Raw genomic sequence first — 19,705 nt, 5'->3', positions numbered from 1 at the left:
GTATTTTGAAAAGATTCATTGTATATCAAGTTGTGAGATGCGTTTAATATAATATCCTAAGCCGTTGTTGCACTTTCAAAGTGACGTCTCATGCATGCATGGGTTTGCCTCCTAACAAAGATTCCCTCTAACGTGCAACGAGACACGTACAGAAAATGAGATTTAACGACGAAATAATGAGGTGAATTTTATCATTGACAATATTGTGTATTCAAGATAGTCAGTTTAAACTTTGATCAAAGTCTTCTCAGTAGTTATGAACTATAAAATTGTGATAAAAGTTGGAAACAAACTATTTTATTTATGTATGTAAAATCATAAAACAAAATATACGTCGAGGGTTACAACTTCAGAGTACACGGGACGAATGTGTTGCAGAAAATGTTGCAATAGCTCTCAACTTCAAATATCGAGATGACGAACTTGTTTTTCAACCTCTCCAGAAGCGCTTTGGGACTCATTTTCTAAGATGTGTTTGAACAAAATTCTGACACATTCAAATTCCCTCTTTTCTTTTTCAATTATTGTGGTGCATAGAGTAGCTCACCAACAATTGAGAAATCTAATATGAAAGCAGCAAAAAGTACATTTTGCTGCTTTCATGCACGAAATGCATTTATCTATAACGAAGGCTTGATTTTAGCATAGCATAATTATTCCTATATCTCTTCTTCTTCATTTTGAACAGATTTGTTCGCACATGTTGTGCGTCTTACCTCCATTTGAGTCATTGGTCTTAAGACACTCGATACATCATTGGACAGATAAAGAGGGAAGAAAAGAAGTCAATCGTATTTACCAATCACATCGTAAAATCATATGGCAATGTCTCAGCTATAGCATTAAACAGAGTTAAATAGAACTGGCACGTAGCTCATCGTCTATAATTTCACCTCTATTTGCTGTTCCGTCTCAACTATTGGTTCCATCTATACAAGTTTATGGAGAAGCGATGAACAGAAACTCCCTTAGAGGGACTGCATCATTACCAGTAATTGTGACGTCTTATATGAGTTATTCAATCATTAATTGATAGAAAGAGAGCATGGACTATTTCCAGAGAGTGCATTTCTTAAGGGGGGAGTAAGACTCGAAATGATTGATACAAAATATGATACAAGACAATTAAAAGACATTTATAATCCGTGAGAATAGAATTAATATTCATGGATAGAAAATATGACATGGATAATATTTTTTTATTGAAATAAACAAAATTAAACAAAATTGTATAACCCTAAAGACAGGTGGAAATGGCGAATTAATAAACCAACAACTGTGAAAATTTGCGAAGAGGACGAAGCATGGCGATGACGATTAGATTAAAATGATGAAAGGAAAAGAGAAAGAGACAGAAAAAAAGTGAAAATGTGGATAAAGCAAAAGACCAGCTTCATTTGAATTTCGTGCCGATGGAGAAAAAGAAATTAATGGCGGTGATCATCAGATGATTTTCTATTGTTCGGCCAAGATTTTTAATAAACGATTTGAGAAGAATGGAGAGGAAACGGTTGGTCTCAAATCGCGCGGGGTTGTGTGCCGATGGGAAGCTGATTATTCCGCCAGTGGGCTTTTTGCTTGTCCGAGAAATTATTGGCGGGAAACGGCGGGGGTATAGCCATCACATCGTCTGCATCAAACTGCGTGGTCTTACAACAACGTGAGTTTGCTCATTTTCCGCCAAATCGAGTACACATAGCCTTTGATTGCTTTTGAAAACCTGTTTCTACACAACTTATAGATTTCTCAGTTGCACTGCGAAACTGACATGCCCAACCAAATAGCAATTAAAATCTATAACGGAGTTGAAGACCTGACTTATTAAACATATTGGTGAAGCAATTCACTTGGCATCTATCTGCTTTCTGTGTACATGCAGGTAATATCTTTCTGCGCATGCGCAGTTGAGGATTGATTTGTTAACAAACAAAATTGTATCGAGTTGAGTGGGTTTTTTAATTCATATAATGTAGATGTACTGGCTCTGGAACATTAAGGAACAGTAAACAAAATAATTTTCTTATTTTAACATATTTGATTTATCTAAAAGGTAATAATGATATGTCCTACAAACTCAGTTTGGTAGTTCAATTTATAAGAATGGGTGCATAAAACTTCATAACACTCTTATTGATTAACTTTCCAGATTTCGTCAATATAACAGAGAAAGAATAGATTGACGTAAAATCCAAGGTTGTTACAGCTATTGCCTATATTACTTTTTCATAAGAATGAACAAACAAGATTGTTTGGCTATTAAATCTCAGACTACATTTCCTACAGAAAGTTTCATTTTCCTCCCCCTTTACCACTTTGAGAGTCGAGGGCAATTGATTTTATTTTACAAGCCGTTGGTCTCCGAGGCGCTCAGTTAAATTTCGATCGAAAACGCTGCAATAAAGCAATTTTTAAAGTCATGAAAAAAACTTGATGTCCTCGCTGATTTAACCATCTCTGAAAGGCGATAATGCGAGGAGGGGATGATGTAAAATCAAAGCCAATCAAAGCCATCATACTGCGTCAAAAGGCGAATAATATTGAGCAATTTGCTCCAAGAGTGTACCCTTTATGTTGCTCATTTTCATGAAATACATGTGCGCTATTTAGGCATGTAGGAGAAAAATGGACGCACGCTTCATTCAAAAATGAAATTTGGCGATTAAATTTACATTCGACGTTCGTTTGTCGTGGAAAAGGTAGGTAATGTGGCAAACAAATCGATATTACGAGGACATCATTGTATTGTGTTCAGCCAATGCTTGCATCCTTTGTTTCGCACTCTTATTCATCACAACCATTTTCTCTCTTATTCTCTCCGAGACTCAAGATCCTATATCTTTTTTTTTTTATTCTTTCTCCACCGAAAGCAAGAATATATCCGCATTTATTGGCCATTGCCGCTAATTCTGGGCTGCGCTTCACGCCTTCGATGAGGAGTGGGCATTGATCCCTTTGAGAAGACGATAGACGAGGGAAGTTTTACCAGCACGCATACTGCTGAGATGTCTTGTGTCGTAGCTTCCATTGATCAATACTCATTCGACATGGTTAAAGTCAAAAGACTTGATGAAAATCCTTCATATTTCAATATTTTTCATTTGAGAATGAAGGAGAGGAAAATAAGGAAGAGGGAGGGGGAGAGAAAAAATGAAGCTATAAAGAGATATCTTGTAAAGATGAATACGGAAAATCTCTTTCATAAATGACAAAGATTTCCTTTTTGCAATACACTCTTAATGTAATAACAGAATACCGTTAAAATGAAAGAATCTGTTAAGATGATAGATTGATAGAAAAAAACACAAGTATGAACATAAACATGATGGAATAAATAAAAGTTGTAAGAAAATGGGGGGAACTGTGAATAACTGTATTCTTTGACAAGTGTTAAAAAAAAGGATTTCAGGATCGTTAAGTGCTGAAATTACGGTCTGTTGAATGGGCATCGTTGTTGCAATGTACCTTTATAACTAGTGTGTATTGAAAGTCGAATATCTCGAATATCTGACTGGTGCTCCTTCAAGAATCCTCCTGATTATTTTCTAAATTAGAATTCATCGTGTGAACGAATGATTTCCAATTGACAAATAAAACTGGAAATCACTGCAAAACGACGTGAAAAAGATGGGGATTAATGCACCAACGATTCGATTAACCTCTCATCACTTCCTTCATTTTTTTCAGTCAATATTATTTGTAATATTACATGGACTCATTCTATTTAGATTTCGATTGCATTTTTGTAGCCTAATATTATGAAGGATGAGCCAAATCTATCCGTCTAACGATCTGTTTATTTCTTTTTTATCTAATTATTAATTGATTAATTCTATCTATCTATATATCTATCTATCTATAAGATCCGTCTATCTTTTCCATCCATCCATCCGGCCATCTATCCGTGCATGAAGGCTATATCTGTCTGACTTCATGTTAAAAAAAGGGTTGCTTTCTCTCTGTCTTTGTTCTTTTTCTGTTGCTTTTCCAATCCCTTTGGTCATAGTATGACATGCTGCAGTGAGAGTGTAGAAGGGGGGGGGGGGGTGGTTATTGGAGATGCGCAAGGGAGTAGTAGTTCCGTATAGTATACGGTCCGTCCGTTATTTAGTCTCCCTGGGCATATCTCTCGTGTGGGATCAGAGCTGAAATCCGATCAGCCTCAATTTGTAAAATTAAAACTGTCTCCCCATGTCATCACTATTCTCTAACCTAGTATCGGAATGGCTGACAATGTTATTAGGCTGTATTCTAACTCTCACCACCCTCTTCTCTCAGAGGGCATTTACGCCCCTGCCGCGAGCGATAACAACCATTATGATTGCTGTGTGCGCGGCCCTTCCGCCAAAGCATGCAGTAATCAAACCATTTAGAGAGAGTGTATGAGTTGATTAAGGCTCTAATAATCCTTACTAAGTTTACAAGTATCGCTTACAATCACCCTTAAGTCGGAACCCCTAGTCTCTCTTGCGTAGGCGCCCTCGTCGTCCGACGCCATGCAAGCAAGTCTCTTTTCCTTGCTAAACTCTAGAATCAAATTAAGTAAATGGGTTTTTCTTCTGTGTCATGTTTCATGATAATCTATCTTAATCGAGGGTGAGAGATGACTCCGATGCTCTTTTTGGGCTTTGACAGAAGGGCACGAATTATGGGAAAACGGAACTCGTTTAAGTTTGTCGAAGGTAGTGCAATCCGCCATCGCAAGGGAAAATATGATCCCTTTAATTTTATTGAGTTTGGTCGGGGCCCCGCGCATTTAGCGGACCAATACTTATAAATTACATTCCACTCGAAACCTCTTAGAGTTCTCTCTTCAAAGCAATATGCACCAGCTAAAAACTAGTAATCTAATAAATTGTAAACTTACCACATTTAACCTCTCCATTATTTGAAATATTCCCCGTAATCCGGCACTAAGGAAGGGCTTCGTTTCACCAGTAAAACGTACACTACCAAGTTGAAGCCCTATCTGTCTAAATGAATTAATCAATCTAGAGGACATACTCTTTTATTTCCCTGATCAACAAATTTATAGCGAATTTGCTTTGGGCTATGGATCTATTTCTTGGGAAATAGTTTCATTAAATGTTTCCATTAAGATGCGTGCAGCTCTCTCTGCACATATTTGTCAACTGAAATTTTAATTCCTATTCCCCATTAATATTATGGAAAACAATTCCATAACATCAAAAAGTGATTCTCGTCATGTTGGTACTTAATTAATATCATGTCAATAATTCGTACTATCAAATTTGTCAAAACAATTACTTCAATTACTTTCGAGGAAAAATATAAGATAATCTTTATCTGAAAATAAAACAATCAAGATTCTTCTCGTATTTCTGAGCCAAACCAACCTATTCAAGCTTTTGCAGGGGAACATGCCATATTATATTCATTAACCGACATTTTGGCAAAGGTGGAAGCATTATAATCATTAGCTACAAGCCTCGGATCATATCAAGAAAGTTTAAAGAAATTATTGTTAACGAAAAAGCATATACTGGACCTATTATAAACGAGAATAAACAAATCGTTAGTTCGATAGACGCGCTGGTCTGTGTTTCATCTCTGTCAAATAAACAGAGAAAATTAATTGAGTAATTGAAGAACGTCTAATATCCAAGACGATGACATTCGAACCCACAAATTGGATATGATTCTCGTTATGCGGTTCTTCCCCATTCAAACCATAGGAGATGTTCTCCCTTTGGAATCTAACAGATGGATGCTGGCAAGCTCTTCATCACAGATTCTCTCTCAGACTTTCTTGAAAATTTATCACCCACCATCCAGATTGAATCAGCTAATTGGTAGTTATCACAGAAACAATATATCTCCCCGTCCGGGCCAATGAGAAGTAATTAGGACAATGAGAAGAGTCACACTTTCCCCTTATCCATCCTATAAACGACTGAGGAGGAATCGGTGTGGCAGGACAATGTATTTGGAATATAGGAAGGAAGGGAGGGATTGGTAAGGGAAGATGGAATTTAATAACCAAAACATTCACAACTCATTAAACTATTTTAGAAGATCACTATTCATTTGACCATTATTTTTCTTATGTTTTGCAAACAATAATTTATGGAAATATGATCAAAGTAATATAGGGCAACATTGACTTCAGTATAACTTGATAATTATTGAGGACATGATGACCTATTCTGGTATTCTTAAAAACAATGCGTTTTTTAAACTATTAATTACATTTATACTGTATATGTTTTGGAAGTAAGGTCTGACAGAAGTCTTGCACTTTTTTCTTTCTTTCTTTTTTTTTATTTTGCTAATTTTTTATTTATCGAGGTAATGTAAAATATATTAAAAGTTGGTAGCCATCTGATCGCCAAGGTAATCAAGTACTAATAATATCTGAATATCTTTTTTTCCTCTCATCGGCCAGAAGTTTTGAGTGAATTGAGAGTGATAGATTATGTTTAATACTGAATGGATGTTGAGCCCACTGACTCTGTTCATATCTGGTATAGATCACAATCATTTGATTTCGTTTTTCAATTTCAGAAAAATTACCATCTAATCTATTTAATTTCTTCATCATGTTAACCAAATCATTAAAAAATCATTAAAATGTGTGAAGGAAGATCTTCCTTACGTACAATATATATATTTAATAAAAAATCAACGATAAAATTGTAATCTATAATGAAATGTAACATTTGTCTCTCCAGATAAAAACTTATCGTTTTACATTCATACATTAAGTGAAAAATGGGACTTTGCAAACTGGTAGCAATAAAACAATATTTTTTCTTGAACAAAATGCATTTGAAATCTAAATACATTTTAATACCATAATAAATATAATTTGATAGTAAATCGTCTTTTGATTGACATGCATGGGATAGTCGAATGGTATGCCTTTTCAGGAAACTTATACAAGCAGACCCACCCACACAAGGCAGAGTGACGACCAAACAAAAATAATCATGGTCCTGTATTGACTCTGGGGCAATTAGGTAATTAATGAGGAGAAATTAATTGATTATAATTTGATTTGAACGTTATTGCTATCTTCATATGAAGTGTTTATCCAATTGCATTGCAACGAAGCCCATGAATGCCTAATTGCATTAAATCACTCGTATAACCTTGTCTCACGGACCATGCGCAAGACTTCGGCTTGGACGACCGGTTTAACCCTTCCAGATACTGTTCCCATTCTTGTTTGACAATAATCATTTTAAAACGATTTTCAATTTTTGTAATTAAAGTACGGGAAAGGGGTACTATTTTTATTGTCTCCTGCACGTGGGTCTCTGTCGCTTCACGCATGCTCTTGCTTTTCCACAACTGATGTCACCCCCTTTCACCCAGTTTGATCTTACGAATAACATTGCATTAAGTTTTACCAGTCACTCGAACTGAAAGGCTTAAAGTGCTGTCAGAGACCGAGGGTTAGCGCTTGTCCCTATTATAGCACCCTTACCACGCCCAGGGGACCTCTACCAACTCATATGAATATCGTAGTTGGCCTTAATGCTATTATATCAAGTGCTCTTGCTAACAAAGGGCATGTACCGCCACACGTTGGCTCTGGGCTGAGTAGCGGGTACCAACTGTCAAGCGCGTGTAGAGGGCAAGGGGGATTGGAAGGGGTATAACCTTCTAACACTTCATCACACTTCTGCGTATTAACCAAATAGTAGAAGCTAGTTTTACTTACTATTTTGGTTTGGTTATATTCATATAAGCCATATTCCGAATTATTTATATACATTTACTAAGTTTATTTTAAGTGAAATGCTAATAATGAAGATAAAATTTCGATGATGATGAAAAGAATTAGCCGATATATGGTATAATAAGGATACTCATTATTATGATAACTAATAACTACTAATTCCAACAGCAGTAGCAACAACAACAACAACAACAATAACAACAACAGTAATGATAATAATAATGATGATGATGATGATGATAATAATAATGATAATGATAATAATGATAATAATAATAACAATAATAATGATAATATTAATAATAGTAGTAATAATAATAATAAGAAGAAGAAGAAGAAGAAGAAGAAGAAAAGAAGAAGCAGAAGAAGAAGAAGGAGAAGAACAAGAAGAAGAAGAATTAAGAAGACAAAGAAGAAGAATTAAGAAAAAGAATACTATTAATACTAATAGTAATGATACTAGGGAATAAATGTAGTGATAATTATAACGTCTTATATTAAATGGAATTTCATTCAACTTCTACACACTGCACAAGAGAAGAAGTATTACACCAAAGAAAAACTACTTTCGATGATAATACAAGCAATGTTATTTAACAGGGTTTTGAGGCTGAAAAACAAACCATCTTCACTATCTATTTCATAGCAAGTGAAACCGTCACCATCATCGTCATCTCCATCAGCAACGAGGAGAAGACATCCTGGTTCTGGTAAGATGAGTGGTACCAAACCAGAAAATTGAACATAACGCATCTGATCAACCAGACTCCGACCAGACATTGACCATAATATTATTACTACAGTTCCTTTGTCTTGGCTTAGGCAATCATCGTAATTAAAATCTCCTGGCCAACCATACACGGTTCGACGGGGTTAATAGAATTATACCGAGAGAGGAGGGGTAATACATGGACCCCCTACGTGCTCATGAGGGGTATTACACATTATACGATTCGCATTCGTTTTGTTTAACTGGTTTCAACTGATGTCCCTTGGTTTTCATAGATCAGAAATTAATTCAACAACAATGGTCTTCAAAAGATGATTTCATTTTCTTGTAATTGACTCCGAGCGATAGTCAAGGAAAATTAAGAGTTTATAATTTAATTAACATGACCAACATCCGGATTATCCGAAGAAAGATCGATACAAGTTTTGATTTAATAATTAGTATATATTCATTTGTTATCAAAGCAATCTTTCCAACAAAAACAATTAGGTTATAGAGTAATAAGTACGGAGTTGTAGCTTTTAATGATTTATCAACGTATATACTCAATGATTTATTTTTACCTTTATAAAGGGATGATTAATTTTTGAATAAAATTTCTAGATAAGAGCATGAAGAAAAATGGAAAATAATAACATCCATTTTGGTGCACAACTATAAAATTACCGGTGATCTTGCAAACCAAGCGATTGGTATGCCCATGTGGGAAACTGCACGTAAATCTTACTATAAATGACGATAAAATGTCATCATTCTGTCATCATCTTGTAAATAGGACCTACTAAATAATATCATTGTTTATCTCCCTAATCATATTCATAAAAATTATGTAAACGGCAATTAAATTAATATAATTTATTTGCGCTTAAGAGTCATCATTCAAGTTGTCAGTCTATAGGCATGAAATTCAATATTTCAAAGTCCGAACTAAAATTTTCCATTTGAAAGAGACTTAAAGACTACACCAAAGACACGAATTATACACTGCTGAATACGAAATTGCTTATTTATGTAATTTTTCTGATTATGAATACTTGTGTAAATACTTGTATTTTGGAATTAAATTTTGATGAATTTATATGAATCACTCTAACCAAAATTGCTTATAAGACAAGAAAGGTTTGATGCCTGGCAAGTAGAAGGTTAAGTTCAAAATATGGCAAAAATAAAAAGCTAACACACTCAAGATAAATGTGAGACGTAAGTGCTTTTTGCAAACCACTATCGAAACAAAGTGAATCAAAACGTTTACATTTTAACGGAGCGACTACATTTATTATCAAAAATTAAACGTATGCATTTGCTAGGTGTTTTTAGGTTAATCTCATCACTCTAAATGCAGAATTAAAATCGACACACACGCACCATCTATCGATAGCCAAATGCAATACGAGAGCTTGCGTGGCCAAAGTCAACCTGCGTTACTATATTACCTTTGTAATAACTTGTATAACTCTTATCGATATAAACGTTCACCCACTCATGGCAAGCTCCTATATTAAATGATTATAGAATTGAGATCAGACGCGATGAAATGGTAATGATATGGACAAATTGAATTTCTAGATCAAGTTACAAGTCCTCTAACCACTCTCTCATCGAGTTGCCCATCTACTAAGGACCGTGATTGGAATTTTGTTCGTCGCCTTGATATAAGAAAAGGTGTTTATCCCCGCCCTCTCATTCATTCCTTAATTCAACGCCATTCTCTTTTTTTAGAAGGTTTATCATCTCCCTGAGTCGAGCTACCACTATTCAATCATCACCCCAAATATCATTAATTGACGTAATGCAAGCAAGGGATTCACACTCGCCCCGTTTTCCATCCGATTTGGGCGATAGTGAGTTGGCAAGCAATCCAATAATTGCACAAGTACTTATAAAAACATGTGAGAAGCTGCGTGATGGGACAAGGCATTTTTAAACTTCCATTTCTTTCTCGATGTGCGGATCACATCCGTTTTCTTGTACCATTCGTTTCAATTTTTACAGGTTTTGTTTATTCTTATTTTTTGTTGTTTTTCTATCGTTAAGGGAAAGATTTTTTACAGATCTAAAATTACCCCCCTTTTTAAACATCGATGGTCTAAGTAAACTTCCATTTTACAAAATGAACACTATTTATTAAGACTTTTTTCTGGTCTCATTTTGTTGTAGGTACATTTTATTTATTATCACATGAAATATATTGGTAATAAAAACTAGGGAGGAATTGTCAAAATGCTGCTCATTTACAACCATTAATGTCAAGCCTTTCCACCAACCCTCATCTTCTTGTAATGTGATACTCGATTTAACCTGAACGAATTCTAAAACTAATAAGACGAGGGAATTAAGATCGTAAAAGGCATATAAAGAATCACCAAAATACCTTTAATATCTTGTCGACGTGGTTACTCTCAGTAATCGATATATAACAGCCCTTTTTGTAATAAAAAAGTTGTAAAATTCATATCGTCCTAGATAACTTGAAGTTGCTTCATAATTTCGCCCGCCTTCATAAAACCTCTCTGCAAACAATTAAACAGTTTATAACAAACCGGTGATTGATATATGATCGGTATTACGATTGTTTGCTGAACAATTAATTCAAGTTCTTTGCTGATATTATTCGATCTGTCTGGGGCATGCCAAAATGTACATAAGAAACTATAGATGCTGAAATTAATTATTAGACATATTTACTTCTAACTGTTAATGCTTTGGCCTCGATGCTATATTTAATGACTTAATGGTCATGTTTCAGATCACAATACTTTATTATCTTACTTTTCTCCAAACATTGATAGGTTTAAGGAGACTGTTGTCCTTGAAAGCTGTATTCTTATAGAGCAATAAACTTTTTTTTTGTAATCGTTGATTTACTAGTATTGATATCAAATATGCTAACAGTTAGTATGTAGAAATATATGAATAACACGCCCCAGAAATGTAAACTATAAAATAAAAAAGGCCTAGTCATCGACTAGCAGAATTCAAATTCACGTCATCAACCGTTGAGTTTTCTACCTATACGGTGTTTAACCTAGTTGAGTAATTTTGGGAAACTGGTAAATTACAAGCTTATGTCAGAAATCTAGTATAGAGGTGAGGTGTTATACCGAAAAATATGTTTATTCACATACCTTTGTTTTCATTTGTTTAAATATAGAAATGTCAAGTTTTACTTTAATTTTTTTAAACCATTAAAGTAGTAACATGTATGATTCAAAACATTTTTTTTTTGGGGGGGGGGGCACGACACTAAAATACAAAGAAATGCAAGACAAATATCTGAGCGATGTGCGGATATCAATAACTGATTATAAGAAAAATAGATTTGATGACTTTATATTTCTGTACAAATTCAGTCAATGTTTAACTGTAAAATCACTTTTTTATCCAACGATAATGTCTTAATATTGCTTAGCATCAAATACATTTTTTGTAAAGATCCGAAGTAAAACTGATTTTTATCAACTGGGACTTATGAAAAAAATTGTGCTTTTGGGAGGTTTGCTTTTTTTGAAAAACCTATTTATGATGTATACTTGCACGAAACGACTCATTCTGGGTATTTTTCCCTTGAAAGTCAAACTTTGATCTTAGCTTGGGATGAAATTGATTGTTGAAGATTTTGAGTACTCCTAAAAAATTAATTTATGAATATCAGAATGGTAATACACACTTACATTTACCTGAATGAAGTAAAATGCACAAGTGAAATGGGAAACGAGGAGGGCGTGAAAACGAAAAGTTGATCATTACTATAAAACAAGCCTAAGCATTAAAAAAATAAACCTTTAACCTTTCTACCCATGCCAGTAAGCGCCCCCATACAATATACTAAGCATTAAAAAGCAGCGTCCGAGCTGCAATAATTAAGTGAATGTCGTTCTATTCTTATACTGATTTTATTTGTTTAATTCACCTTCCTCACACCTGTATGTCGAATCAATTACCCCCAGACCGATCGGCAACATCAAACGTTCCACTTTACAACACTGCCCAATGTTGTGACTATCAAATAGTAGCACATACCAGGTCAGTAATTATACTTGCATTGAGAGTCCAGTCTGTTTGGATGCTAGGCATGATGGGAAATGAAATGAAAGAATAAAAATAAATAAGAGGGGTTGGAATAGGCGGTCGGATGGTATGGACAGAGTGGCATTTACTGGCCATGTGTACACGGGTGAAGTGGTCAGTTAAGATAAGTAAACACACCGGTCAGTATACCTTCCTCTTATTTCAACATCTCATTCACACATTTGTTGCTGTGAGATGAATCGGTGAGTAGGGAATGTTGTCATATGTCTTCTATATCACTTTAAAAAAACTAATCTAAACCTCCACTTTTATTCCCATGATGTAAATGTTATCGATGTCCCAGTTAGCAACACCAGAATAAACCCCCTTTTCGTCCCACATGTCTTATGATTCTGCAATTTTTAATTAACACTCAAGTGTGGACACTTAAATGTCATGCACCCCTGGAATCGACAGTTACGGGAAGTGTCCTCACAATGCAATAGGGGTTATTACGCATACATGTACAGTACATCAATGACTGATGTTGTCTTTCTTTTTATTTCTTAAAAAGGAGAAGAATTTGTGAACGAAATAATTATCCATTACGAGAGATTGCGCAAGCACTATAAGTAGACATAGTGACATGTTATAATGCTTTGAATTTTCCTTAACTATCCGTGCCTTAATGTATGATTTCTAATGAAAAGAAAGTGATCATGAATAACGAATTCGGAATAAATTTCATAAATCTTGAACAATTCGAATGTAACTGTCTGAATGTCAACTTCTATTAACTAATAGATTCACATTGCTTATAAAGGCACAGGGATGACCGGTCATTGTGTAAATTGGTTACAGAAATTCGTTCATTTATCAACTAAAGAACCCACACAAAACAAGATTACATTTGAATCTAAACCATTGTAGTCATCATTATATCATTGTCATGGTGCAGTTGGACTTTTAATCCCTCACTAATCACGCTTAATACCTGTTTAATCAACCCACCGATAGGTTTAGTTTACCCGAACAAATTCCCCCACCAATATTTTGATGTTATTTCAGTCATTACAGATTAAAGGTGTGATAACGGGTGTTTTGTTTAGTCTGAAGTTCTCCTTGTTGGGTTGAGGTGCCCGAGTTACCCTGTTGGTTTGAATGACAAATCATGTTTGATTAACAGATACATTCTCAATTTACCGTCGATTGTTAGTTCATAATTTATGTTCACACCCCTATTCTACTCTTTACACAGTAAAACAAATTCAGTGCATATTTGACAGACCAAATCCTGGTAAAACCATATTGATCTGAAAATGACCATTACCAACATGATAAACAAAAATTATCATGAAATAATTAATTTCTTTAAGAATTTGAATATCAACTTGGTTCTGAAATTATTAAACACAAAACAAATCGGAAGTTTTACTGAAGTTTCTCCGGGGATTCATTGTTGGAAATTCGTCTAAGTGGTCGGACGTAGGCTTGGTTATTACAGAATGTAAAAATCCTGCAAGTTTTGAAGGAAGTCCGTATTTCGACATTCATTTTGGAAAAGAAATTGCTCAACTTGTAACTGATCAAACTTTCAGTTTGTTGCTCGTTGAATTTTGTTTTTTTATGTTGATATCATGATTTCCATTCCCGTTTTATTTACCCCTTTAAATATTATAATCCAACATGCTAAAACTCAAAGTGAAACATCACAATCAAGATAACAGATAATTTGTGCTAATGTTAACAAGAGACTGTTAAGTGAGGTTTTATCTGATTAATTACTGAAGGATTACCAGCCTCTCATTATCAGAGTTAAAAACGAAGGATACCATTGCACCATAGATTAAAATTAAACATAACCTTGTCGAAGGTTTGTATATTACTCTGTGTTTCTCTCCCATATACATAAAAGAATTACATTTTATGGTGGGCTGTCAATTTGAATCAACATAAAAAGTAAACTTTTGGAATTCCTCAACTCGAAACTTTGGGCCAATGAGCGCAATTTACGATATGAAAATTATCGTTGGTATCTAACGGCATGAACAGGGCAAGCGATGTATGGATGCTGTAAACAACCACAAAAGTACTCCGACCTCTTTAAAAAGTACACATTGTCTAGAAGCCCACTAATGACATAGTTATGCTAATTGATATGATCAATACATGCGATGATTTTTTAATTCCGCATGTTCGTTCATCATAAGCCGCGCTAATGGTTTTGCGTATCGATCGCTGACAAGGTTGGCTATCGATAAAGTTATAGATACTGCGACCGTCTGCATGCGCTAATAGCCACACAATGTCGTTTAACTTATGCTTAGGGTTCGATACACTTATCGTTTGGTGTACTTTTATTTCGAGCATTCCTCTTCTGACACACGATCGTCATCGGTAAGTCTAAAGTGAGTTCGAATGCAAGGTAAGTGATATTAAAGTGAGAAATAGTGTGTGACATCACTGATATTTTCGATGTGATCTTCAAATTGGTGTCTATGCATAGACCATGAACATAATCATAAACAATAAATAAATTAAATCATTACAAACAAAATTAAATCATAAAAAATAAATTAATAAATAAACAACCCATTTACGAGTGAAGATGAAATTAAACAAATTGAATTGGTCAATAATTTCAAATGAGGAAATATTATTTGAAGTATTGAAGCCGAAAGTCTTTGATTTATGATGAAAGAAGAATATAATTTCCCAATGTTATACTGATTAGTGTTACATGAAGTCACTGACTTGATGGAAGAGAGAGAGAGGGGGAGACAAAGAGAGAGTGGAAGAGAGAGATGGAGAGGGAGGGAGAGAGGGATAAAAAAGGAGAGAATGTGTGATAGAGGAGAGGGGGAGAGTGAGTGCTTTTTAATTCAATTCAAAAGGAAACGATTGAACAGAGCTTGAAAATATTCAGATGAATGTCAATGATAATATAGAACAAAACGATCAAACAAATCTTAAAAACAAAAATATCGTAGATATTCAGATAAGAAAAAAGGGTCATTAATTAGAAGAAAAAAAAGAAACCCAGCCATAAACGGCCTATAATTGTGAAGCATTAAAAATCGATACAAAATGGTATGAGAATCGCGTCTCTTATTTGTATTGACAGCGCCTCTACATAACTATATGCTATGATATTCATAATAATGAACAAATTGTGTCACCCGAGAGAACATTTTTTTTCATGAATAAATTAACACCTTGTTCACCTTATGTTATTTATCTCTTTACAAGGGCGTCTGTATTTACATTACAATATAATTTATTTTGCAGGCAACGAATTTAATAATGAAACGACGGTTGTTCGGTCCGAACAATGCTTTACTTTCCAAAATAATCAATTTTCGACAAACATCCCAGTTGATGTCATTCTGTAGGTGAAACTTTATAAAATTGTATCAGTATGACACTTGATAATAAATTGTGTTCTGCAATGAACAAATAAACTGCAATTATAAAAAAACGAACATATAAACAAACAAAGCAAAAAACAACAACACAACACAAATAAACAGAGTGACAAATTGATATATGAGCATGCACCTTGTTTGAGAATGAAACAGAATATGATTTCTCAAATAATACTATAAACTTTATAAAATAAATGTTAATATGAAAATAGATTTTTCATCGCCACTGGTCAAGAATTTAATTGAATAATCTATTATAAATAAGAGTAAGTTTTGTTGCTTATGATGTTTTAATCAGATAGTAGTATCCATTATTGCTATGAACATCGAACAGAAGTGAAAAATATTTTATCGTGCAAATTGTTATTATTTTCCACGCATAAACTTCCTATATGTAGCTGTATCTGTCTATAATATTCCAATGGTGTGAGAAAGATAAATCCAGAGGAAAGTAAGAATAAATGCGTCTATGAATTTATGGAGATAATAATGGAAAAGTCTATAATTTGTCCCTAATGGTACAACGTGTATTATAAATTGCAGGGATTTAAAATACATGCAGATGGACAGTACAGGGAACAATCGAATTTGGGATTTACTTTCAATCTTGAAAATTTATTTCACGATCTCTAGGGATTTGAAGAATCCTTTGAGATTTAAAAATCAATCTTTAGGATTAAAAGTGAATCCCAAATTCGATTAATCCTTAACTGCAGCCCACCTGGGTTTATTTTAAATCTCTGAAATTTAGAGAGTAAAGATTCACTTATTTGTGCAGTGAAGTGAATACATGAATGCATAGATACTCAGATCGATTTACCTATCTGTTTTGGCATGGGAGATCCTGATATGAATAATTCTACTTGTTTATTAATACAAGAGAAAAAGTGTAATGAAAAATGAAAAAAGTGTAAACACTCTAAATTACAGGGATTTAAAATAAGTCCAGATGGACTGTAGCTAGGGACCAATCGATTTCTGAATTTAGTTTTAATCCTAACGACTTAAATTTATATCTCAAATGATTTAAATTTAAATCTTTCGAGATTTAAAAATGAATCTTAAGGATTCAAACTAAATCCGGAATTCGATTGGTCCCTAACTACAGTCCATGTGGACTTGTTTTAAATCCCTGTAATTTAGAGTGAACAAGAGAAAAAGTGTAATGAACGATACATTTTTGCAAATCTTTCTTCATAATAAGAGGGCCATTTTTGCACGGTCATCAGTTAATAACAGTTAAGGAAAGTTTCTAAAGTTTCATCGACACCGCCTCAATAAGAATAAAGAAAAATTCATAAAGTGCGGAAGAAGAATCATAATTGAAAAGAATGTCCCTAAGCTACCAATGAACTTATTTCTCTCTTTGTTTTGTTTTATTTGGATTGAAAAAAATTACACTTCCCACTTTATTGTGAGAAAGATTTAAACGTACACTAAAGTTTTAGTAGATACATTATCACGGGTGTACTAAACATAAATCATTCTAGAAATTAATTATTTCTTGATAAAATAGGGGACAGCAAATGAACTCTATTCTGAAGCTACCCATCTAACAAAGATTTTTAGCTCAAAATTGTCCACGCTAGGCCGATCCGGACGTCACTGGTAAGCCATTATTGTTCTCTTATTTTCTCTGTCCTAATCATAATGATAATTATGCTCGTTGAGTGTCGTATTTAATATCGTGTTGTTCTTATTTATTTGTAGTTTATTCAAGCTGGCTAGAATCATTAGTTTGCATACTGCATGCTTACTGGAACAATGTTTGTATGTTGATTTTGGAGAATATTTAAGCCTATAACTTTGACGCGAAACTCGTACTCGTAGGTCTGAAACAAATTGATAATATTGGTTTGAAATGTGACTGTTATGCACTTTATTTCCTTGAAGCAGAATGATTCTAATAACATAAAAGACAAAAACATTGAACAGAAAAAACACTCAGTTATACAAACAAGAAAAGGTTTTAAATTACATTGTATACAACAGTCTTTCGAGCATGAGTCATGACTGTAATCACATAATGAATGAATAAATTTAAGACGAGTGCATTTTCACACAAAACAAAACCAAGTCAATTAAGAATAATAATAAATGTCAGCTGTAATCAAGCAGCACTATTGGAGTATAATAAACGTCAGCGACGAAATATGTTTTAATATGAGAAATATAGAATATGATTTTCTTCCAAATCCATCGACCATGATTAATAAACTTTTTCATGTAGGCCTACATGCAGGCAATAATTCCAAAGCAATTAAGTTCTTCTTGAATAGCTTTTAACTCATTTTCTATTAATCTCGTTAAAGTGATATTCTCTCCTGAAATCTCATAATGATAAATTTTGATAAATACACAAATTTTAATGAATTCTTGCACAATACTTAGTTCGGGAGGAAATGAACTCACCAAAACCTCCTGTAAAGTCTCCGAATCTGGGCAGCATGACGCCGTTACGAAACCAGTCTACAGAGAACGATGATAGCGGGTGGCCACTCCGTACTCCATGTTCACCGACCGCTGCTGCTGCCGCGGCTCGAAAAGCACTGAGATGATGTGCAGCTTGTGCGTGATGCTGGCCGCCAAACAGTCCGGCGTACAAGGGGTGCGAATAGATGGCGGGAACCACGGAGGCGTTCGGCGCCATCCCGGAAACAGGTGGATGAAAGCCAAGGAGTCCTGGTTTGGGGACCAAACTTCCACTGTGCATCCCTCTTGCTTGAAGGGTGTGGTGATTCCCACCCCCACAACCACCACCTCCTCCAGATGGGTGCGATAAGGGTGTGGCCCCAAGTGCACGGTCCATTATAGATAAACGGGATGGGTGCGGTTGAACTGGAAGAGGACTAAGAGGACTGCTTCTATCCATAGGTGGAGGAGAGTTGGTAAGGGATTTTGCCTTCAAACCTGTCGAAGCCTCCTTTGAAAGGAGCGCATCAATGGTGAATGCCTTAGAAGATTCCATCGTAAAAATTCGCTCTTTCATTTAAGAATACAATTCTCTTTTCAATTTCTATTCGAGATTTGCGATGCATACGACTCGGTGGAAAAAAGGCGAAAGCAAGGTTACAGAAAATCGATTGCTTCGTTTTCAAAATGACAACTGCCTTTAAAGTCAGAAGATACGCTTTTTAGAAATTATTTTCAGAAAAGGAGAAGAAGCGCTAAAAAGTGAGTGAATGAGTAACGGAAACAGAAATGGGTCGGAGAGAGCGAGTGATTGTAGTGAAGCGATCATGAAGGTAATACCGCTTCGGAATGCATCAGTGACAATGATTGGAGGTCCTCTTAAACCAATTGACTCCACCTTCAAGTAGCTGTAATCGTCATCATGAGATCGAGACACACTATATCCGGAACCACGTGTAATGCTAGGCCGTTAAGACAGGCGGTCATGGAGGCAAGCGATGCTCATCCCTCTTCTTCTTTCTCAAATCATCGATACCACGGCGCCATGTATGACGCTCTCGTCCTATTACAGTTCACCTCTCAAAATCAATCAGTCCCAACTCTTTCAAGACACGACCGCTCTGATTGGTTGCTTCGACCTCTCCTAAAAAGTATTACCTCTGCCCTCAAAATCAGACGAAGCGAGCGCTTAATCTGTGCTTGATAGCTCTCGAGTAATTAGGCGTTTTAATTACGTGTTGACATGGCACTAATAAAACCACAAGGCTTCATTGATCTTGGGGTTAATAATGGTATTTATTTTATTGGAGGCCGAACCTCAGTGCAAACACAGCGGATTTGCAACCGTTTGGTTACCTCTCCGTTTGTCTTCACGATAGCCACGGGTGATTGGAAGAGATGTGCTTTTTATCCTTTCTCATTCTTGAG

At 35.0% G+C, this 19,705-nt stretch overlaps 1 protein-coding gene across 1 annotated transcript; it reads right to left on the bottom strand.

Annotated features, from left to right (window-relative positions):
* Window positions 1–5,533: 5,533 nt before the first annotated feature.
* Window positions 5,534–19,305, bottom strand: LOC129256242 (motor neuron and pancreas homeobox protein 1-like). Its single transcript, XM_064096008.1, has 3 exons — window positions 18,278–19,305; window positions 8,326–8,409; window positions 5,534–5,568 (listed from the first exon to the last, which is right to left on the bottom strand). Exons 1-3 carry the CDS (start codon window positions 18,852–18,854, stop codon window positions 5,534–5,536), a joined length of 696 nt encoding a protein of 231 aa, XP_063952078.1. The 5' UTR covers window positions 18,855–19,305.
* Window positions 19,306–19,705: the final 400 nt, after the last annotated feature.

Source organism: Lytechinus pictus, chromosome 3 (assembly GCF_037042905.1).
Source record: "Lytechinus pictus isolate F3 Inbred chromosome 3, Lp3.0, whole genome shotgun sequence".
Classification (NCBI taxonomy): domain Eukaryota; kingdom Metazoa; phylum Echinodermata; class Echinoidea; order Temnopleuroida; family Toxopneustidae; genus Lytechinus; species Lytechinus pictus.
The sequence above is the reverse complement of the archived record's forward strand: the minus strand, read 5'-3'. Positions and strand labels throughout refer to the sequence as shown.

Excerpts from the sequence above, each read along its gene's own strand:
- LOC129256242 (XM_064096008.1), bottom strand. The coding sequence starts at position 18,854 with ATGAAAGAGCGAATTTTTACGATGGAATCTTCTAAGGCATTCACCATT. Across the intron at positions 8,410-18,277 it reads AGACTTTACAGGAGGTTTTG|AACCAGGATGTCTTCTCCTC; the intron begins GTGAGTTCATTT and ends TCATCTTACCAG. Across the intron at positions 5,569-8,325 it reads TGAAATAGATAGTGAAGATG|AGATGAAACACAGACCAGCG; the intron begins GTTTGTTTTTCA and ends TTTATTTGACAG.